Raw genomic sequence first — 22,443 nt, forward strand, 5'->3', positions numbered from 1 at the left:
TTATTCGAAGATGTGACCCTTATAAACTAGAAATATACCAACTGATGGATTGCTTTATGAAAAATTGGTAGAAGGAGACATAAAGATAAAGCCATCTAACTTGTAAGGCAACTTTCTTGACATAGTATTTTACGTCAATATATAATTTTGAACCTCATGGGAACTCTATATGGTACTGAGTCACTAATGTATCTTATCATGCAATGTATAAAGTGTAAAATATTGTACTAAATCATTATATATAAATGATTATGGTGTGTTTAAACTTATTTCATTAATTACTACATATTTTCTACACTCACAATGTTTGCCAGCTCACTATATAATCAACTTAAATAAGTTAAATTCATCATGCAATGCATTTCCTTCTAATTTTTTGTGATAAACTAATAGATAATTGACTAAATAAACATCCTGCAAAGTTTCAATAAAAATTTCCAAGTTTTTCTTACAATTTCCGTGATTTCCATGTAATTTTTATCGATATCGATATTATCCCGATATTTCCATCGATATTACCGATATTACCGATATTTAATACCTTTGTCAACGCTTTAGAAAAAAATAAATATATATAACAACTATGCATGATTCTATCGTTTGACCAAAAAATAACAACTATGCATGTATGGATGTGCATGGAAATTTTCAATTAATCTTGAATTTATGATTACGAATTTACAATTGGGTAACAAGGGGATTTTTACAATGTGATATCCACACTTATTTTTACCTTCCACACACTGCTCATTAATTTTTGTTCTTTAATTTTTCTTAAATTTATTCGATTATATGGCCAGAAATTAAGAGGATTGTGTGGGACGTAAAAATGTGTGTGTGAATAGAACCACCCAAAAATAAAAACTATGCATTATAATGAACTTTGCACAAAATTGTAAAATCAACTAAAAATCGTGTGTGTTAACATAATTTTTAGGAAAAATGCAATTTTTTATTTTCACGAAATATTTTTCGTATAAGTTAAGGAAAATTTTATAAGGCACTTGGAATTGGTTTTACCATTTATTGAGCCTCAAATGTATTTTTAATAGAATATTTAAGACGAAAACTAAACAATAAGCGGAATAAATAGTAGCCAGGTCCAAAACATTGCCAAAATAAGGTTGACTCATTTTGGAAGGGCAAGGGTGATAAGAACATTCTTTAGACGTTACCAAACACGTAGGACCCTCACTTCGTCAATGGCGTTAAACATTCTCACCACAGTGGAAGGTTCACGGCGGTGTGCTGAAGTAGAAAGAGGCAAAGTAAGCGCCGAAGCAGATATGTGGTGGGTAACGTGGGTTATGTGCACGTAAAACGAAGTAGGCTCTGCCCATAAAAAATGAGGTGGGCGCCATCACAAAAAACAAGGCAGAATAAAGTTGTGCACAAAACGAGGTGGGCGACGTGTGGAAAATGAGGCAGGCAAAAAGAGGCAGGCTCGGAGCACTGGTCAACTATGGTTGGTCGAACGAAGCATTGGTACTGGGGTGGGGCATTTATAAGTCGCTATCAACCATGATAGAATTCACAGTAAAGTCCCCACTTTTAACATTGTAACTTCTTCATTAAAAAAAAATTTATCCGCCGCGCCATGGCAAAGAAAAAAAATTTGAGTGCGCTAGACACTAAATCGCACCGAACTCATAATGTTATTTTTATGGCCCACTACTATTCACACGCTCCTAAACTCTAAAACATCAATTTTATTTATTTTATGTTTTTTTTTAATTTTTGTTAAAATTTTTCTTTTTTCCCTTACCATAATACCAAACTATCATCTTCATGTTTTACAAAATGTATTTTTAGTGAACTTTTTTTAATAATCCATGTGAGAACACTCAAAAAACAAGAATATAAATATAAATCTAAAGTTATTTGATTCTAAATAAAGTAACATAGGAAGAAAAAAAATATTTGATGGGAAAAGAAAAAAGTACAAAATAAATCAATAAAATATAAAATGTTACGATCGGTACTTCGTTACCGCTTTTAAATGGTGAATGTCGCTAGTGTAGTAGTTACAATTCAGCACAACAATCGCTAAATTCATACCGATTCTTCCCTTTTAATTTTTTTTTTGTTTTTTATTAATTTGTTTTTTATTGCTTTTACTATTATAACAAATTACCACATTCATGTTCTTCAAAATATACTTTTCTGTACAAAATCTGTTATATTCATATTTAAAAACTTGAAACCAATGATTTAAAATATAAATTTAAAGATATTTCAATTTAATAGCGGTTACTCAAATAAAGTAACGTATGAAGAAAAAACAAAAAAGCAAAATAAATAGATAAATTGGAATAGGGAAAGATCTTTACCACGCTATTGATCCTCGTCCAGTCGTCCGGGGCGACATCTGGTGGTGGCGGGCATCAACTACCGGCTTGTCATTTCCATCTTACATGAATTCTCAAAATCTCACGATGCAGCGAAGGTGAAAGCAAATGGATATTATGATGAACTTTGGACAAAATTGTAAAACCAACTAAAAACTGTAGAGTTAACACACACGCTTTTTTTGGGAAAAATTGAAATTATTTATTTTCATGAAATATTTTGCTATAGCATTAAAGGACACTTTATAAGACACTTGGAATTGGTTTTAACGTTTACGGAGTCTCAAATGTATTTTTAATAGAATATTTAAGTCGAAAACTAAACAATAAGTAGAATAAATAATAGCGATGCCCATCACACTCGAGAATATCAATGAAAAGTCTTACATGAATTCTCAGAACCTCATGGCGAAGAGGAGATGAAAAGCAAATGGATTTTATAACGAACTTTGTACAAAATTGTAAAATCAACTAAAAACCATGAGTGTACATGAAAATGGTTAATTATAATCTTAAATTTGTGATTACGTATTTACAAGGGATTGGTTTTGAATTTCATATTTAATGGAAGCAGATCCACATGAATCGTTCAAATATAAGCATATTGAGATGAAGATCCACCGAATCTACATTTTTTATCGGCGAGATTGAATCTGATTCACGTATTGTTATATGAGTAAATGTCACACGAAAAAGTGACTTTGCGTACTCCAACTGAGGGAAGAAATTCACCAAGAATCTTCAACCTCGTAGTTAAGTTTGCCACTTAATTATAAATTTACAAGCATCCTATGGGTAATTTAACCACTAAGCTGTCATCTGTTTCAGGAATACAAACTTAGCAATTTACGATCGAGTTCTTTTTTTGTTTGGTCAAATTCTACAACGAAGTTCATGACCTTTTGATTCAATGAATGTACACCAATTTACACTGAAACTCCAACAATTAATCTCTACTGTAGTATCCACGTTAAGGGGTAAAATAGTGAGCTAAGTCTCACAATGGACTAGCATGTGGTTCAAATTCGTTTTTGGGGAAAATCAAACATAAGACCTCTCACTTACAAGTGAAGATGAATATCACTAGGAACGAAATAGGAGAAAGTATACAGAAAATACAGTTCTTTTCTATTTTCATTAGTATTAGATCAGCATCTACTAAAATTTAACCATAGTCAATATTTTATTATCATACGAAATCCCTAACAAATAGAGAACAACTTACATACATCCTCTGGGACGCTAATGGGGTGGCATCACATGCCAAACAAAATGTCATGTGTTAACTAGAGAAACAGATAAAAATGGAGTATGATTCTCTCTTCTCCAAATTATTGTTTCCTTATGTTCCCTCTTATTTGAGTGGTTGCGATTAAGTTATATCAACATGTTGTGTTGACTTGTTTATAAAGAGAAAAAGAAGAAGAAAGTGAGAGAGAAGAGGAGGGCAAGGAAGGAAATTTGGAGGTAAGAGAATGCTAACATAAAAATAACATGGAACATCTAGGTGAGCAAAAGCTTCTCTGTCAAGTTTCAACTAACCTCTCCGCAGCAAAACAGGCTTTCTGATTGGGATGCTTGTCATCTTCCAACCCACTTTTATCAAGCAAACATGTGTGAAGTTAAAACAAGAAAAAAAATTTCAGTCCAGTATTCTTCTGTGACCCCTTGCTTCTTTGAGTAGAATTGTTCATTGGCATTTCGCTTCCTTGAACTTGTATTTTTGTGAATTTAAAGTTATGATTAATTACTATATTTGATATGACAGTTTCAATTTTTGGCCACGACATTCTTGTAAGGATGATAATTAATGGTCAATATTTTTCTCTACTATATCCTATTTTTCAATTCGAGAATGACTTATATGTAACAAGTTTACAGTCATAGTAGCATACGTCTGTTCTAATAAATCAATAACATGTGTACATTTTTCAACACATGACGTTGTATTATTAAATCTAAACACATAACTCGTTTCATGTAAATTGTTCTCCTCCAATTTGTACATTCATCTTGATAATTCTTTTAAATCATAAAAAACATGAAAATGTATATAAAACAATATAAATATATAATAACAATGAGATTTGAGATTCTAAAGATTCAAAACTAGGAGTGTTTATAAGAGTAAACAAGTTAAGAATGGGAGGAACAACACGGATAATGTTCTAGCACATTAGAGGCAACAAGACCTAATTTGACAAAAGTTAAAAATAAAAAATGCCATCTCTATTTTAAAGTGCCATAAGGTGTTGGGTTAGGCCATGCAGAGAGTGCAACCCTCGAGTTGAGTTGTCGTTGAGTTTAGAATTCTGAACAGGTTGTCGGTGCTTAACCAAAGGAAGCTAAAGATGACATCACGTCATCATGCCCCTTGTGCCTTAGGTTATGTCGGAACTAACTTAAATTCTGCTAGTAGACACGACATTTATCAATTGAAGTAGAAGTGACACCGTGAGTTAACTCTTGCAACTAATTTTTTATACATACTGATTTATCCAACTTAGCTACAGTCGAGAAGGTATAAAACCCTTATTTAATTAAATGCAAAATGGCATTATTTGACTGGTTATGTCATACTTTTCACCTCATAAAATTACCACATTACACCAGAAATAAAAGAAGAATCCAGAAGAAGATAAGAAGGGGGAGAGAGAGAGAGGTTCAGCTGCATGAGTGGGCTCTTTCTCTCTCTTGACTTGTTCACCAACTGTGCAAACTATGAAGGAGGAGATGACAGGTAGAAACTTAAATCATTTTACATTCAAAAAATAAAGCACAAACTTTTTTGCATTTTTGGACTTTAATTCTCTCTCCAAACTTATATTTTTGTCCTCATCTTATTCAAAATTTTAATTAATTTGTTTTCCTAAAGAGAAAAATGAGGGAAACAGTTTCGATCGATAAGCCTTTTAAAAACAAGTGGCTGCACAAGCAAAAACAAGGGCAGCTTCATGCAACTTCTTAATTTTTTTGGAATGAGGATCCTCTCTGGATTCTCAAATCGTGTCTGTTTATCGTATATCGTACGGTTGGTTTTTATTAAGTACTGTTTATGTTTAATTTTAAATAAAAATATTTAAAATAATTTATGACTGCATTATAAACGATGAACGGACATGATTTGAGAATTCCCAAAATCCTTACAAAGAGGATTCGAAAATCGAGTTTAGCAATTTTGACACTCCCGGTTTAACTTCTGAATACCAAAATCGAGTTTAGCCATTTTGACCCTCGTAATTTAGCTTAAGAGAGCCAAAGTCGAGTTTAACTTCTAATGACAAGAAGCTATATACTGATACTGCCAAAATCGCTACCTTAATTCGTTCCATGCAGTACAAAGTGTAAACTATTAAAATATTCAAAAAAAAAAAAAAACTCCATTAAAATATCCAAAAAAAACCACTGTATAACATCCTCAACAGAGAAATGAGAAATTTCTAGTTCATGTTCATCAGTATATACACAGAAAGAAAACCATGTTTGGAAAACAAAACAACAGGATGAACACTTTTTAACTTTTACCTCTCCAACTTGTCAATGATCAAAGATTTCAACTTTCAAATAAGCACTTGTAGTTCAAAAGCACTGTTTTTTTACTGCATTAATCGGAAACTGTTGAGAATTCAACCTGGCTAACCTCCTCTTCTTCCTCCTCTGGTGCAGGGAGATTGAGGTCAATGACCAAATTGTCCACAAAATTAGTAGAAGACGATGGCAAATTAACATTCCTAGTAGGGGCATTGGTGGTCAAATTGTTGTAGTAGTGTACTTTTTTGTGCCCACCAAGTGCTTGACCAGAATCGAACTGTTTGAAACAAACAGAGCACTCAAATGTCCTGTGATTCTCCACCACCGCCAAATTACCATTCTGCCCATCATCTTCCTCAAAATCTTCATCTTCTTCCTCTTCATAGTCATCAAACACTTGGGTTTTCAGGATTTTCTTGTGACTCGCTCTGTGCCCTCCGAGCGCTTGATAAGATATAAACACTTTGTCACAAGTCTCACACTTGTACTTCCCCCGAGTCCGAACCCGAGCATGTGACCGAAAACCAAAACCGCCTCGGTCGTCGGATTCATCCTCTTCCTCCTCATCCGCGGATTCATCCACCCCATTTTTTACTTTTACTTTTTCCCATTTATCCATCGAGAGCATGATAAGACACATAGCCACATCTTCAGTTGAAAAAGCATCGGTAACAGAACTCACCTGCTCTGCCTCGAACGGCATTGTCAGCGACGATTTCCCAATCACTTTGCGGCGCCGCTTGGATCTTCTATGAGTTGGGTTTCGCGGGTGGGACTCGCTGTCGCTGTCTCCGCCATCGTGGACCACGGCTGAATCCAGAGAAGAATGCATGGCCCTGTTCGAAGTCGAAAATGGAGGGGACGACGACTCGGGCGAGTCACTGAGTTGCTGATGCTGCTGCTGCGGCGGCGACTGCGGCTTTGGAGGGAGAGGAAGCTTGGCGAGGTGGGATCTCATGTGACCCCCCATCGCTTTTCCATTGGAGAACCGCTTGTTGCAGATCTTGCAGATTCTCTGCTTCTCCATGGAAGATGAAGAGCACCAAATCTCTGTTTTCTCTCTCTAAAAACTGTGCGTTTGATGTGGGGAGAGAGAGAGAGAGGGGAGAGTGTGAAACTTAATAGGGCACTTAATATGGTGAGTAGGTGACAAGCATTTCTTTACGCAAAAGGAACAAAACCAGAAATATATGTCCTTCGGAGGCCGTGGCCATATGGGACATGGTACTTTGTATTTTTTGGTTAGTGCTTGAGCGCTCCTGTTATATATGTTTTCGGTTTTTTTTCTTTGTATATATGGTGCAATTATGATAGTATCCGACTCGCATCGGTGTAAATCTGAACGCATTAAGTAGTAAATTCAAATGCATTCTCAAAAGAAAAATAAAAGTTCATTTTTTTCTGGACGTGGTTTGTATTTTCATATGTTTTTGCTCCTTTTTGGGTTGAATGTGCCTTTATTTTAGTGCTTATTTTCTGGTCAAATAATCTCCCAATGTGGATTACTTGCCTTTTATTCATAAATGATGAAATATGAAGTTTTATCTTGATTATAAGTGACCTTTAGGTTTCAAAATTATCCAAATGTGACTTTAGGTGACTGGTGATCAGTTATAAATAAAATCAAATGACACAAAACAACTTTCCTAATTTGAAGGATATACTTATAATAATAGCTTTTACAAACGATAGTATTCGTAGGTTAAATTGTTGGAGGAGGAGATTGGTGGAGATCGAACCCGCACCAAATTGCATATGCATCGTTACTTTCTGCCACTGCGACAAAGTGGCATTTGCTACATATTACTAACTATTATGTGAACGTTTTTAAGCATGGCCAAGTTTTATACATAATCACAATACGCCGTGTCAGTTGTAATGTGTCACGTAGACTATAGAATTACACGTCAATACTTGAATTTAAGTGACACATGAACGACATTTCTAAGCACTTCCAAGTTTTATACATCGATCACAGTACGCCGCGTTAGTTTTAACGTACTACGTAAACTGCATAACTCCACGTCAATAACTGTGTTTAAGAGACTTGTGAACACGATTTTCTACTTATTTTTTCTTTGGGAGGTACTATTTACCTAGTTAGGCTAGTTTAAACCATATTTTTTTACATTGACAGGAAAAGAAAAAAAAAATTGTGTGTTAAAAGAACACACAACCCTACATGCACATATAATATTACCGGTAATTTGTGTAAAATAATTCTATAAATGTTGGAATCTGAATCTTGATAATCTAGAATTATGCAAAACAACGGCTGTAAATTGGATTTAATCTCTGATTAGTTTGCATGGATTGGAAACAGTCTTCGAGAAAGGAAGCTAATTTGGATTCCTTAAATTACGAGGTGGAGTTTAAGTTGGACTGAATCACGACAGGAGTTGGGTAGGGCTGTCTTGGTACGATATGGGGCCGCGTGACTCGAAAAGTGTGTTTTGCTAAGCAAGTTGGACCCTAATTCGGGTCCAGGTGCGGTGCAAATAAAGCCTCGTATATGATAACGAGTCATGTTGGGATTTACCCATTAGTGTAAACTAGTAAATTTTACCCGCACGTTGTTGCAGGAGCGAAAATATAATTATAGACTATATTTTTAACATATAAATAACCAAAGACTAAGATAAACATGTAGAAAATGGAGCAAATATTTTTACAAAGTTGTCTAAGTTTATATGACTTACAGAAAAGACATTGTCAAATGCCTTGTCATTGATATACAAAAATAGCTAGTCAAGTATTCCTCATTGACAGTCATCCCAGTGCTTCATTTGTATAATTACTTGAACATGGAATATCTCATAAGAGCACATTTTCCTTTAAGCGTTCACTGCAAATAAAACAATTTGGATCATCCGGAGGAAAAAAAAAAAGTTACAACTGAAACAAAATGTTAATACAGTTGTAATTAATTAGCAGTAATACTTTTACATGAAGGAATCGGACAGATGATGGCAAACTACGATATCAATAAATGAAAAAAATTTCAACAGCCATCATTCATTTATATATAGGAATAATAAAATCCATTTGCATTAGCTCTGGATCAAGTTCAACTCAAGGCTACAAAAATTTTAAACCCAAGATTCAGATAGCATTATTCAACCCCAAAAACCAAATAGTACATTTAACCGACTTAACATGATTGAAGGCATAAATCAAATCTAGGAAATTATACTCAACCTGCAATGCAGAAACGAACACTGTAGCTTATATACATTTTCAATGTCCTCAGCAAGTCCTCTCTCCAATGGCTCTGCAATCTACAAAAGGTTTTTAGAAGATTATAATTTAAAAACTGAATAACATAAAATTTCTGAAATTAGGTTGCTTCTTATCATAGTTATTTTATTCTTCTTATTGGATGTTTCAACAAAGCATTTGATTGACAAAGGCTACACTGTTTCACAAAATGAAACAACATGATCAACCTACAAACAAAAGCATATCCATCAAGAAAAGAAGAACATAAAATTTTACTTTAAAAAGAAAAAACGTGAAGATCACGAAGATTGTTGGAGACCGATTCCAAAAACAAATACAAACCTAGTAAAATTCAGCTCAAATTCGTGCAATATAATATAAGCCAAACAACCCCAATTTTCTTAGGAAACCAAGAAAACCCAAGAAAAAAAAAACGAAAATGTGAATTCCAAGATCTAATTAAAAGCACAGTGCAAAGATAAATTATATACCTAGCCCATAAAGGGTTTGCAAACCCCCACAACAAAACCCTAAAGTTGGAAGATAAACGTTTCCTGCAACCAAAAACAAAATCAAATAAAAGATCCACACGCAAAATAGGAAAAAATAAAAAAAACACTTAGTAGGAATCGAATTTTACAACAATCAATTAAAAAAATTTCTTACCAACCAAGCACAGAATAACGGCACACAACAACCAACGCACCCAAATCGTTGTGATTCCTCTGCGGAAAACAACGGGAAAAAACAGATCAACCACCCTTCTAAACGATCGGATCGTGATAAAAACAGCGAGTCACACACAGAGAAACGCAAAGAGAGATGGAAAAACAGAGAGAAGAAAAGAAAAGGAAATGAAAAAGTGGAAGATGCTGGAAGTGGAAGTAAATGTGTAATGCTCTTCCAGTATCTTTCCTACAAAACGCAACGTGGCCAAAGCTCAACCAAAAACACCAAAAAGCACCTTTCAAACGGGAGCAACAGGCTGCAAACAAAAATGAAAGAGGGGTAAAACCGGATGGGCACGGTTAATGAACAGTACCCATCTGCTGAGCTTTAGTATATATAGAATAGAATATCATTTTTTATCCTTTTTGTGCCACAATCCTGTGGTCGGGTTGAATATCTGATATTTTTTAATCAGTTTTTCGTCCTACAACCGATTTTTTTATCATTTGTTTATCTTTTTCTGTACCACATATCATGTGTGTGGGTTTAAAAAACCAAGAACAGGTTAAAAGAAAAAAAAAACTTATGAAAAGACCTTGAAAACTTTGAGTTTTAATGATAAGGACAAAATAAAGGTAAAGTGAATATTATCAAGTTTGACTTTTTAATGTAAAAATGTGATTTTTTTGTTAAAGTGAACAGTACTGTGAGTTTTTCGTTAAACTTTCCAAAAAAGGAAAGGCTTCACGATCACGGATGGTGGACACGTGGTGTAGAAGAGCACCAAACCGGCCTCACCATTTTTAATCATTTTCTTTCCCTGCTCTAATTTTTTTTATAAATTTTTATAGTTTGTCCTGCCACACAACATGTGGCCGGATTTAATTCACATTTTTTAATATATTTTTTGCCTGCCATCAGTTGCTTTAAACACGATGACAGAAGAATGGCCTAGGAGGGCAAGGAAGTCATTTTACTGTAGAAAAGATGGCAAAAAAGTGGCTTAACAAAGGAATTGAGGGGCATTTTGGTCCGCGCACTGTCCGTGAACAGTACAACGTCGTTGGGGTTTTAGTATAGGTATAATGTGTATCCGTGTTAACTCATGATTTGGAACAATATTTATAATAAACAAAATTTTAAAAGACGTTTACGTAGAGTTTTTTCTTGAAAAAAGATATGTACGTCTCTTGTTTCATTAATATGTTCTCATATGAGAATAGGAACTTATCAAGAGTTTTAGTGTATCTGCCACAATTTAAAAGGGCGACATTAAGTTAATAAAGCTCCTTGTTTTGTGATGGCCGGGGGAATAACGTCTATTGTACACAACCTTACCCTTATTTTACAAATAAGTTGTTCCCACAACATGAACTTGTGATATTTTGGTCAAAAAGGAGCAACCTTCCCATTGCGCCAAAGCTAATCGTTTGCAACAATTTTAAGTGAAAAATCAGCTTAGACACTCTTGTCGATTTTGGGTTGGAACATGGATCCCCAATGGATACTTATCAGCCCTCACGATATCAGGTAATGTTTTACGAAAGATTATGTTCCGATTTTCGGACTTACTGCAACAATTCCTCGAAAACGTCAGATAAACAAAGCAATGCCAGAAGCTGGTAATGCTTGATCATGTGGGGGATTATATAGAATGTTTTAGGCTATTGCGAAAATTGTAATGTGCTCGGATGTTTTTTACATGTCAGAGAATACTACAAAGTCCTAAACTCTTTGATTAGTTGTTGGTGGGCACTCCAAAGCTTCGTTTGTTATGTTTTCTTAGGAGAGACTGTTTTAGCTGGGATTACAATCCTATATTTAATGTTGTCTGAACTAACAAATAAATGTGATCAAATTGTGCACTCTTAAGTACATTTTCATGTTTATGACGAGAATTGAACTTAAAAGTATCTTATTTACGAACCCAAAAAAAAAAAAAAAAAAAACCCCGGACTCCACTTCCAACTTCCCCTAGAACGTCAAAGCCCGTCAAATTTCTCCTCTTTGAGGGAAAAAGAACGCGTCACTCCCACGCCCTACTTCTCTCTTCCCGCCTAAATCCTCCAGAGTCCCATCAATCAAGTCCCACCCTCTCTACCTTCCCGAAATACTCCGTCAATCTAGTCTCCTAGGGTTTTGTCTCCGACCTTCGCGAGAACGCCATCGCACTCCGACGCAGCCATGGGTGACCCTATCTCCGGCCTCCGCCAGCGTTCCGGGTCCGGCATCGTCCAGAGAGTCAGATTGGAGAACTTCATGTGCCACAGTAGCTTGCAGATTGAGCTCGGCGACTGGGTCAATTTCATCACCGGCCAAAATGGAAGTAAGCCCTCCTCTCTCTCTCTCTCTCTACCTCTGTCTACTCTCTCTCTATAAATGCGTCTGTTTGAATTGGGTTTATGAATTGTATGTGAAATTGATCGAATTTATGATTTTTTTGGTAAATTGGGGGTTTGAAATTGTGTATATATGAGTTGATTGTTTGTGTTTCTGTAGGTGGTAAAAGTGCAATACTGACAGCTCTGTGTGTGGCCTTTGGGTCTCGAGCTAAAGGCACTCAAAGGGCGTCGACATTGAAGGATTTCATAAAAACTGGTTGCAGGTTCGTGCCTTCTGCCCTTTTTCCAGTTTTCCTTTTTTCTTAGGTATGTGTGGCATGTTTTGGTTTGTGTGTGCACGGTATGGCAAATCATTGAATTTTGAAAGTGATATGTTATAGAAAAGAACTGTTTGCGTAGAGGGTTGTTCCACATTTGGTTCCAACTCATGTGAATAGTAACAGATAGAGGGTCGTGGTCTACATTTGATTTCAAGTGAAAATCCAAAGATTAAACACCTGGGACTTTCAAAAGCTTTCTTCTTTCTCTTAAGAAAATTTCACCGTAAAATTTTCTGGTGGTTGAGTTTCACTTCCAAATCCTAATGCATGATGGAACGCCTTAAGTGGTTTTGACTTCTCCTGTTTTTAAGTATCTGTTCTTAAACTGCTTTTTGGTGTCTCACATTTTTATGTGCTGTGTTATATTGCAGTAATGCTGTTGTCCAAGTGGAACTCAAAAATCAAGGGGAGGATGCTTTTAAGCCTGAAATATATGGGGACATCATAACGGTAGAGCGCAGGATTTCTGGAACCACAAGCGCCACTGTTTTGAAGGATAAACAAGGTTTAAACTTTAAATTCCTTTGCTTATGTAATTTTGTTTTGCTCTCTCTGATGAGTCAGGAACGTAGTTACGTAAACACGGAGTATATAGAGTTGATTCAAATTTTATGGTATTGACTTTGAGGTATCGAGTGAATAATTTTCTTACAGTATTGCTTGTTTGTATTTCTACCTACATAAAACGTTGATTAAACTATTGACTTTAAACTTTTAAACTGATATTAATATACTTTCACATCTTGTTTGTACTTGTTTTTGGTGAATCAGCTAGAAATATTGTTGGTTGGCATATTTGTCCTTATGGCAGTTTCATTCTTTTGTCCCATGTTAAAGGTTGGCATGCACCACAAGGTTGCCTATGTATTAAAAATCTTTACAAAACATGGTTGTTACATTTTTCTTTATCCATCTTTCTTTTACTAAACATTTGTAAACTTGTTATAGGAAAACCGTTTCTTCTCCAAAAAAAAAAAAAAAAATATTTTAGGAAAACTTCTTCTGACATGTATCAATCTTTTGCTTCAATTTTGTTTTCCATCCTTATATCATTGAAATAATGAAAGACCTGTGAGATGGAACTGTTGTTCATTATGTTTTTCTTTTCTAATAATATTGATATGATTTTTTCCCTTCATAATCTTTTCTGCTGTACTATAGTGCCAGATCATTGATTCATGACGTTGTAGTTTTCATTTGACCATGTTCTCCATCTGAGGAGTTTGGCAGGAAGAAGGGTTGCTGCTCGAAAAGAGGATCTTCGAGAGCTAGTAGAACATTTTAATGTGAGTGTTTTTCCTAGTACCAGCTTAATCTGCTTTGCATCAATTATTTTTTAGAAATTATCTGTTTGCATTAAGTTAGCATGGTAGACTAAGACTAACAAGATTGTTCACTGCTATTTTGTTGTTTCATGAAGATGATATGTTTAAATTGAGTGATAATTTATATTTGACCGCATTTAGTAATGTTTAATTGTTAGAGGTTTGTATCATGTCATGTGCATTTCAACACTTACCTTCATCAAAGTTAGACTCCTGCAAAGGATATTCATGATTCAATGTTTTACACTGCAGATTGATGTGGAGAATCCTTGTGTTGTCATGAGTCAAGACAAAAGCAGAGAGTTTTTGCATTCTGGGAATGACAAAGATAAATTCAAGGTGATTATTTATGTTGCGTGTTATCTGAGAAGAACAGAGTTCAATGGTTGTGCTGTACTGACACATGATTGTTCAGTTCTTTTACAAGGCCACACTTCTTCAGCAAGTTGAAGATCTTTTGCAAAACATTGAAAAACAGTTGGAGAAGGCAGGTGTTGTTGTTGATGAATTAGAGGGCTCAATAAGACCTATTGAAAGGGAACTTAATGAGTTGCAAGAAAAGATTAAAAGCATGGAGCATGTTGAAGAAATATCTCAAAAAGCAAAACAGTTAAAAAAGAAGCTTGCTTGGTCATGGGTATATGATGTGGACAAGCAACTCCAGGAACAGAATTTGAGAATTGTCAAGCTGAAAGATCGTGTGCCTCGATGTCAAGCTAAAATTGATGAAAAAATAGTGAGTTGACAGAGATATCTTTCTATATTTTCCTCATCGACTGTTGTCTTTCCGATTTCTTAAGAAATATTAAGTGGAAGTAAGTCTTCAGCTTTGAAAAGAATCCAGAGAATACAAACAGAAGAGATTCTTGAAGGAAAAATAGTTGTGTTTGTTTTATCTATTGTACAGGGTTCTGATAAAAAATATATCTATTTTACAGGGTCAAGTGGTGAAACTGAGAGAATGCTTCACCTTGAAGAAATCTGAAATTGATCAGATGATGGCAAAGACATCAGAAATTAGGAGAATGAAGGACGAATTACAGCAGACACTAACATTGGTACGTTGAAAGCTTGTTCTTTTTAGAAGTATCCTGAGTGAAGGATACATATTTTCTTGGGAGGTGATTTTCACACTCTTAAGCTTCTCACATACACCCTCTTATTTGTAGCCATTGGATTGAATTAATCAAATGAAACAATGGACATGATTAAACAGGGGTGCGAGAGAGGCTAAAAAGGGTGTGTGTTTATCATTTGACTTCCCCTTCCTCAGTTTCTTTATCCTAAAATAAAAAAATAAAAAAGAATGCAAGTAACTTCTGCAAATGTTTTTTTCACCAGCAAGTCATCTCAAAAGAAACTGCTGTTTAGTGATACATACTTCATTTTTATTTACAATTGAATTCTGAAAAAATTGTAACGTTGAAATTGCTAAGTATGTGTTACCTTTCTGAATATGCTTGCCTATTTGGTAATTAGCTGTTGAATTCCTTTTTCTTTGTATCTCTGTTAATTAGTTCTTGTATGGTCATCTGTTAATTAGTTCTTGTATGGTCATGAAAATGTTACATCCTTTCAAGATAATGGGTGCCAAATCCTTTTTTAGGCCACGAAAGAGAAGATTGGGATTGGAGAAGAATATAGCCGCAAAGCTAACCATATCCAGAAGTTGATGAATGCTGTTAGGTCTCTTCAGCAACAGATTGAGGATACACAGGAGCAACATGCCAAACATACACAGGTTTTTTCTGTTTCCTGTTGTGTACAACCATATATCAGCATTACTTCTTTGAGAGCATGCTAGTTTGTTCCTTCTTCATTTTGTTTTTCCTTCACAGAACTTACTGTGAATACTATTCTCATTGAAGGGATGCTTTTGTTGATGTAAAGATTAGATGGTTTGCATGAAAATCTCAAGTAGTGGTTCAATATGGTTTCAGGTGATTAGTTCAATCAATAGGCCATGGAAATAGTAGGGGTTATTAGTGGCTACTGAAATAGTACAGGCTTCGAACTTGCCCTTGTAATATGTGAGGCTGAGCTGCTGAAGTTAGGATTACCTGGTTTTTAATAGTTGCAATTATAGAGAAAAGGGCCTGGGGTTCTAAGGAATACTGAAAAAAAAAGTTTGGGTGATACCTTGGTGGTTAAAAGATCCCATAAATTTGTTAACCTGTAATTGCAAATTCTGGCTCACAGTTTCTTGAAGTATTGAAAGTTGTATACAACTTTGGCTTTATACTCAAAGTCAACATTCCATCATCAAATTTAATATCTTTAGTTATAATGAAAACAAAATATTAACTCTTGGTTGTAATATCTCAAATCAGAAATGTATTCTTCCTTTGCTTAATTCCAATAAAGGATTTATAATGAAAAATAGCCAGGGAATACAAAAATTGATTTTGTGCCTAATTAGATTACATGCAAATGGATGGGTTAATCTTCTTAAGCATCTTTAAAATATCAGCTTTTACACCACTAATTTGATATTGTTGCAGGCAGAAGAATCTGCAATAGAGGAAAAGCTGAAAGAACTCCAAAATGAGGTTTCTACTGTTGAATCAATGCTTACCAGGTTGAAAGTCATAAATTTTGTCAATTTATGTTTTGCGTTGCAGTCAAGGAAGATTTAACCAAATCCCAGTTGCATCTAATGATATTTTCAGGTTGAAGGAAGAGGAGAGTGCCTTATCAGAATGCATACAACAGATAAATAATGAAATCAGAGAGATAAATCAAATGGTATGAAATGTTTGGCTTGATTTAATAACTTGAAATTGTTTATCGCAAATTTTTGCACATTTTGTGTAGTTAATTTCATAACTTGAAAATGCATAATTTGTTTGTCAAACTTAGATAGCTGTGATTCTTGAATGTATATATTATGACATGTTGATCTTTCAGATTCAAAATATTGACAAGAATCGCCGAGAGATCTCAAGTGTTATTCGTGAGCTTCGTCAAAACCAAACCAACAAGGTGAGGCTCTCTCTATATTGTGGTCTTAGAAGCATGTGAAATCACTAGTCTTTTCTATGTGGGATATTTCAAACGAAGTCCATTTGTACCCATCCCTTCTAAAATGCATATGCAATAGTTCACGTGCTGGCATTTTACTTGAAATAACTGTAATGCTCAGTAGGAAAAATGTTATTGTTATACAGGTGACAGCATTTGGTGGACAGCAGGTGATATACCTCCTACAATCGATTGAGAGACATCATCAAAGATTCACAAGTCCTCCTATTGGTCCAATTGGTGCCCACCTGGTAAGTGTGGAACAACTGTATTACATTCTACATAATTTGGACTTCTGTATTTCACCATACCAAATTAAATGTTTTGAATAAGAATTGTTTTTTCTGTGATGCACTTCATAATTTCTACTGAACTTACACAGTTAATACTTAGTGTTACTTTACTCTTCAATTTACTTGTTCTTTCTAGCAAGATTCTTTTTTTACTGCCGCTTGCAACTACATGCTAAGTGATGCATCTTTATGGTTGTTTCTGCAGACTTTGAATAATGGAGATGTCTGGGGCCCTGCTGTTGAACATGCCATTGGAAGGTTGCTCAATGCTTTCATTGTAACGAATCATAAAGACTCTCTTCTTCTGAGAGCATGTGCAAAAGAAGCGAAGTACAACAACGTTCAGATTATCATATATGACTTTTCATTACCAAGGTAGATATTAATTCTCAGTTTGCTGTCTCATACAGTGCATGTTTTCTTTCTGTGATTGCATAATTCCCCTCTTTTTTTCTGGACTAGGTTGCATATACCTCCTCACATGCTTCCACAAACAGAGCACCCAACTACTCTTTCCCGTGTTCATTCTGAAAATCATACTGTTCTAAATGTTTTGGTAGATAGGGTAAGTTACAGGCTTCTTTTGCTCATACCATGATTTATGGTATATTATGTTACGTGTTGATCTTGCTAGACATGACATTTACTTTATTATTTTCTGAACTAATCTCTTCCAGGGAGATATTGAAAGGCAAGTTCTTGTACGAGATTATGACGTGGGAAAAACAGTTGCTTTTGACCAGAGGATCTCAAATTTAAAGGAGGTTGTCACTTTAGATGGTAGTAGGATGTAAGCAAAAGATAGATCTGATTCCTGTTACATATTCTTCAATTTTCACATTTACATCTGGATTGGAAAGTTTGTTTTGCTTTTAATGTCATAAATCTATGTACTGAAGTTTTGTCTAACCTTCTAGTATAATTTTCTATTCCTCATAAAATTTGATTTTTACTGAGCAAGGTTCTATACTGTTGATGGCGAGTTTGGAAACTGATTATTGTCTCTCAATCTTCTACCACATTCATCGGGTTCAGACGCAGTTTTGGTTTACAAATAAGCTCATATTTCTGTCTTATTTCTAGGTTTTCTCGTGGCTCTGTCCAGACAGTACTCCCTCCCAATAAGAGAGTTAGAACTGGTCGTCTTTGTAGTTCTTACGATGATCAAATTAGTGATCTTGAAAGGCAAGCGAAAAGTGTAGAAGAAGAAGATAAGCAGTGCATGAGGAGAAAAAGAAATGCAGAGCAAAACCTTCAGGATCTTCAAGAGAAGCTCCGAAATGTGAAGGTTATATTTGTTTACCTTCTCTTCTTTGATTATGAGCCTATGCTTTTGAATGCAAAATTAATATAGTTGTCCTATTGTATTTTAGTTTGAAATGTGACACTAAACTTAAGATCTCCTCGTCTAATTCATTGCTATTGATTAGTGGTCTAAATATTTCATTCACGCTGTTTGCTAATCATACTTTGGTTCTTTCCTTTGTGTAGAGGAGGCGTGCGCATGCGGACCGTGATTTGGCATCTAAGAGAATAGCGCTTCAAGACAGTGCGTATGCTGCCGAAGCTAGTACATCACCTGCATCAACTGTTGATGAGCTTCACCAAGAAATCTCAGTCTGTTGCATGATACTTTATGTTTTGATTTACTCCATTATGTGTATCTTTTAAGATAAAGTTTTCTTATTTTGATGAGCTTTATCAACTGTTGATTATCAGAAAATGCAAGAGGAGATTCAAGAAAAGAAAATGTTGCTGCAAAAGTTTCGAGAGAGAACTGATGAAGCTGAAGCAAAGACCCATGATCTTAAAGTATCATATGAGAAACTATGTGGTATGGTAACTCATTTTAAGTATTAAGTATTTGGTTCCATACACGTTCTTCCCATCTTACTTTTTCTTTGTGTTCAATAAACCAATAGAGTCAGCAAAAGGAGATATTGATGCCTTTGAGAAAGCAGAGAGAGAACTGATGGAGACTGAAGAAAATCTGGCTTCTGCAGAAGATGTCTCCTCTGCTTTCCTTAAACTTACACGCACACATATACGTGTTTTTTCAATGCCTTGTAACTCTTGTTGTTCTCTTTCTGTAAATCTAACAATTCAACGTTATCTCAGGAGAAAGCTCATTATGAAGGTGTAATGAGGAACAAGGTACTTCGCGATATCCAAGAAGCAGAAAAAGAATTTCAGCAGCTTGAGCATCATCGTGAGGTATTATCATCTACAGCCTATGGTTTCATTATGTCTTAATTCCTGGCAAGCAACAGCTTCATGTACTTTGCTGATTTTGTGTGTACCTTTGACACTCCTGCTTTTGTTTTATTTTTTATTAATTTGTAAATTTCCAGGTATGTGATTGTGCAAAGATAATATAGCGTACATTGGAATTCAATTTTCTCTGCCCTTTATTTTAGGGTTGATGTCTGTACTTGTGTCTCTGAATTGTTCTTGAGAATTTGAATATTTGTGTACGAAAGATATTGTTTTAGGCCTCATTCGGAAAGTGCTTTTAAAATGACTGAAAATGCTTTCTGCAAGAAGTGCCGGTTATGTGCTTCTTGTAGGAAGCACTTCAAGTTCTTTTCCATGATTCACTTACAGTTTTACTAAGGATTGGTTTCAAAACGCACTTTCATCAAAAGTGTTTTCAGTCATTCTAAAAACACATCCAAACAAGTAGTATCAACTAGTTGCTGAAGTTATCCACTGGCTGAACTGCAGGAGAATTGTAGAAAGGCTTCTATCCTTTGTCCTGAGAGTGAAATTATAGCTATGGGTGATTGGGATGGTAGCACCCCGGAACAGCTCAGTGCCCTATTAACCAGGCTGAATCAGAGGCTTGAGCGAGAGAGCCAGAGGTATGTAAATTATTCTCTTTATTGCTTCTGTTGGACAACAATTCCAAACTAAAGCTTGTAAATAAGATCTTTTTTCTTATTTGATCTGTTGCAGATTCACTGAATCCATTGATGACCTTCGATTGTCATATAAGAAAAAAGAACGTAAGATATTAGAAAGACAGAAAAAGTACAGAGCTTACCGAGAAAAGTTACATGTAAGGTCCTGCATGTGTAATGCTATCTTGGTGCTCTAACTGCAAATTTTGGATAATTATATAGCCTCCAGTTTTGCTTTCTATCTCTGCCTTCTACAGAAATTGCATATGCTTTGTAAACTTCTATGTGGAGAAATAATTTCTTTGATTTTGATTGAAACTATGTACTCAATTAATACCTGTGAGCATGTGGAGTTTGTGGATGTGGATTATTGAAGGCATATGGCCTGGGTTATCCCTTGCTTAAAGTTGCCTTCTTAATTAGGCATTGCCCATGAAATGTTACTGCACAGCAGTGATTTTGGAGAAACGATGTTTTATGGTAGTTTATATGTCTAAGATGTGCCCTTTGTTCCCTGTATTCGATATGGTCTGATAACCGTCTATTCTATATCTTCTGTGGAGCGCGGTCCCCAAATGGATGAATCTTGCTGCTCAGAGTCGAATTGATGTATTTTTCCTTGTCCAATCATTTAATTGCAGGCATGCCAGAAAGCCCTAAATTTGCGACGTAGCAAGTTTGAAAGAAACGCAAATCTTTTAAAGCGCCAGTTGACATGGCAGTATGTTGTCTCTTCTCAATAACAAATCACACCGCTTTACTTTTTCAATTCTAGGTACCTTCTAATTTTTATTCTGTTCTTAGTTTTAATACCCATCTGGGAAGGAAAGGGATGAGTGGGAAAATTAAGATAGATGACAGGGAGAGGACCCTTGCTATTGAGGTAAGCTTGGTATTTCTGGACGGCTTGGTATTTCTTTTGCTAATCCTATTTTTCCTTCCAAAACTTGATGCCATGTACTCCTTTGCTCAGGTAAAGATGCCCCAGGATGCATCAAGCAGCACTGTTCGCGACACTAGAGGGCTTTCAGGTTTCCTTCTTAAATACTCTGACTGGTTGTCCATTTATTTCTGTTTTCGTGAAATCTTAGCTCAACGATTTCATTGTTTGCAGTCTGTAATATAAGTACCTAAAAAGAAATAACGTTTATGTTAATTTGATTGTTAATCAGGTGGAGAGCGCTCCTTTTCAACATTGTGCTTTACATTGTCTCTTCATGAAATGACGGAAGCCCCGTTTAGAGCAATGGACGAGTTTGATGTTTTCATGGTATGGTTTAAGTATTCCCTTTACGCCAGGAATGACGATTGTGTTCATACTTTATGTTTTGTTAAGCGTGAAAGAATGATTTCATCAACTATGTTTCTGGAATTCATTTGATCTCCAGGATGCCGTAAGCCGGAAAATCAGCCTAGACACTCTTGTCGATTTTGCATTGGTGCAAGGATCCCAATGGATACTCATCACCCCTCACGATATCAGGTAATGCCGTAAGAAAGATTATGATCTCGAGTTTCAGACGTTTTGCAATTGAATTTTCTTTCCGTGGATATCAGTCTGCAAATCCTTTTTTTCCTTGACCAAATCCAAACATTGCGCTTGATCATGACATGATTCTCTGAATCCGGTTCTTTCGATGCAGTATGGTGAAGAACGGGGAGAGGATAAAGAAGCAGCAAATGGCAGCTCCTCGCTCTTGAATTGTTTCCCTGTCTAGTTTTAATTATTTAGTCATAATAATTACCCGGTAATGCTTGATTAGATGATGGTAGATATGTATTTATCAACTGACCTTTATTATCTTAATTAACTGAGTGGGAGATTATATGGAATGATTGTAATTAATTATACCCATGGGTTTTTTTTATACATATTTTCAACACTTTTGGGACATTTTTATTCGCTCATTTTTCTGCATTTTTATTCCCAGGCAAGTTTTAACCAAATTAAATCGTCTTGTGCGTTAAAAATATAATCTACCGTTCATTTTTTTAATAAACAATAAGATTAGTACAACGGAGCTTATGGTGCACTTATAAAAAAGGAAAAGTAATGAAAATGGTTTAAAATTTTTGAATTTTAACAAAATGACAAAATAAATGGTAAAGTGAATAGGATTGATTTTTTAGTGTAAAAATATGGTTTTTCGTTAAAATGAACTGTATCGGGAGTTTTTCGTTAAAGTTCTTCTTATAAGAAAGCTACGTTATCAAGATTAGTCATAACCGCGTTTCGAGCATATCAGAAATATAAGACTTGTTTGGATGTCTTTTTGAAATGATTAAAAGCGTTTCTAACTAAAATATTTTTTAAGTGTTTTTTTGCAAGAAACATCAGTTATATGCTTCTTTCAGGAAAAACTATAAGTGTTAAGGATTGGTTCCAAAAACATTTTCACCAAAAACGTTTTTAGTCATTTTAAAAGCAATTCCAAACAAGCCCATATGGTGTGTTTGACAATTGCTTTTTATGGA

The 22,443-nt window shown here is 35.2% G+C and overlaps 2 protein-coding genes and 1 long non-coding RNA gene across 3 annotated transcripts; 1 reads left to right on the forward strand and 2 right to left on the reverse strand.

Moving 5' to 3' along the window:
* Nucleotides 1–5,821: 5,821 nt before the first annotated feature.
* Nucleotides 5,822–6,961, reverse strand: LOC103440077 (zinc finger protein ZAT9-like). The gene has a single exon (XM_008378759.4). The coding sequence runs from the start codon at nucleotides 6,904–6,906 to the stop codon at nucleotides 5,953–5,955; it is 954 nt and encodes a 317-aa protein (XP_008376981.1). The 5' UTR covers nucleotides 6,907–6,961; the 3' UTR covers nucleotides 5,822–5,952.
* A 1,541-nt stretch (nucleotides 6,962–8,502) lies between these two features.
* Nucleotides 8,503–9,317, reverse strand: LOC108173759 (uncharacterized). Its single transcript, XR_001790463.3, has 2 exons — nucleotides 9,078–9,317; nucleotides 8,503–8,724 (listed from the first exon to the last, which is right to left on the reverse strand). It is a non-coding gene; the product is annotated as an uncharacterized lncRNA (long non-coding RNA).
* A 2,299-nt stretch (nucleotides 9,318–11,616) lies between these two features.
* Nucleotides 11,617–21,862, forward strand: LOC103439624 (structural maintenance of chromosomes protein 6B-like). The gene is made up of 28 exons (XM_008378188.4): nucleotides 11,617–12,093; nucleotides 12,267–12,372; nucleotides 12,801–12,934; nucleotides 13,660–13,715; nucleotides 14,007–14,093; nucleotides 14,170–14,490; nucleotides 14,693–14,812; nucleotides 15,361–15,495; nucleotides 16,256–16,332; nucleotides 16,424–16,499; nucleotides 16,662–16,736; nucleotides 16,922–17,026; nucleotides 17,274–17,443; nucleotides 17,531–17,633; nucleotides 17,746–17,858; nucleotides 18,152–18,356; nucleotides 18,560–18,685; nucleotides 18,788–18,902; nucleotides 18,991–19,076; nucleotides 19,187–19,282; nucleotides 19,793–19,929; nucleotides 20,024–20,126; nucleotides 20,610–20,689; nucleotides 20,773–20,851; nucleotides 20,942–20,999; nucleotides 21,141–21,238; nucleotides 21,357–21,451; nucleotides 21,612–21,862. Exons 1-28 carry the CDS (start codon nucleotides 11,952–11,954, stop codon nucleotides 21,667–21,669), a joined length of 3,156 nt encoding a protein of 1,051 aa, XP_008376410.3. The 5' UTR covers nucleotides 11,617–11,951; the 3' UTR covers nucleotides 21,670–21,862.
* Nucleotides 21,863–22,443: the final 581 nt, after the last annotated feature.

Source organism: Malus domestica, chromosome 07 (assembly GCF_042453785.1).
Source record: "Malus domestica chromosome 07, GDT2T_hap1".
Taxonomy (NCBI): Eukaryota; Viridiplantae; Streptophyta; class Magnoliopsida; order Rosales; family Rosaceae; genus Malus; species Malus domestica.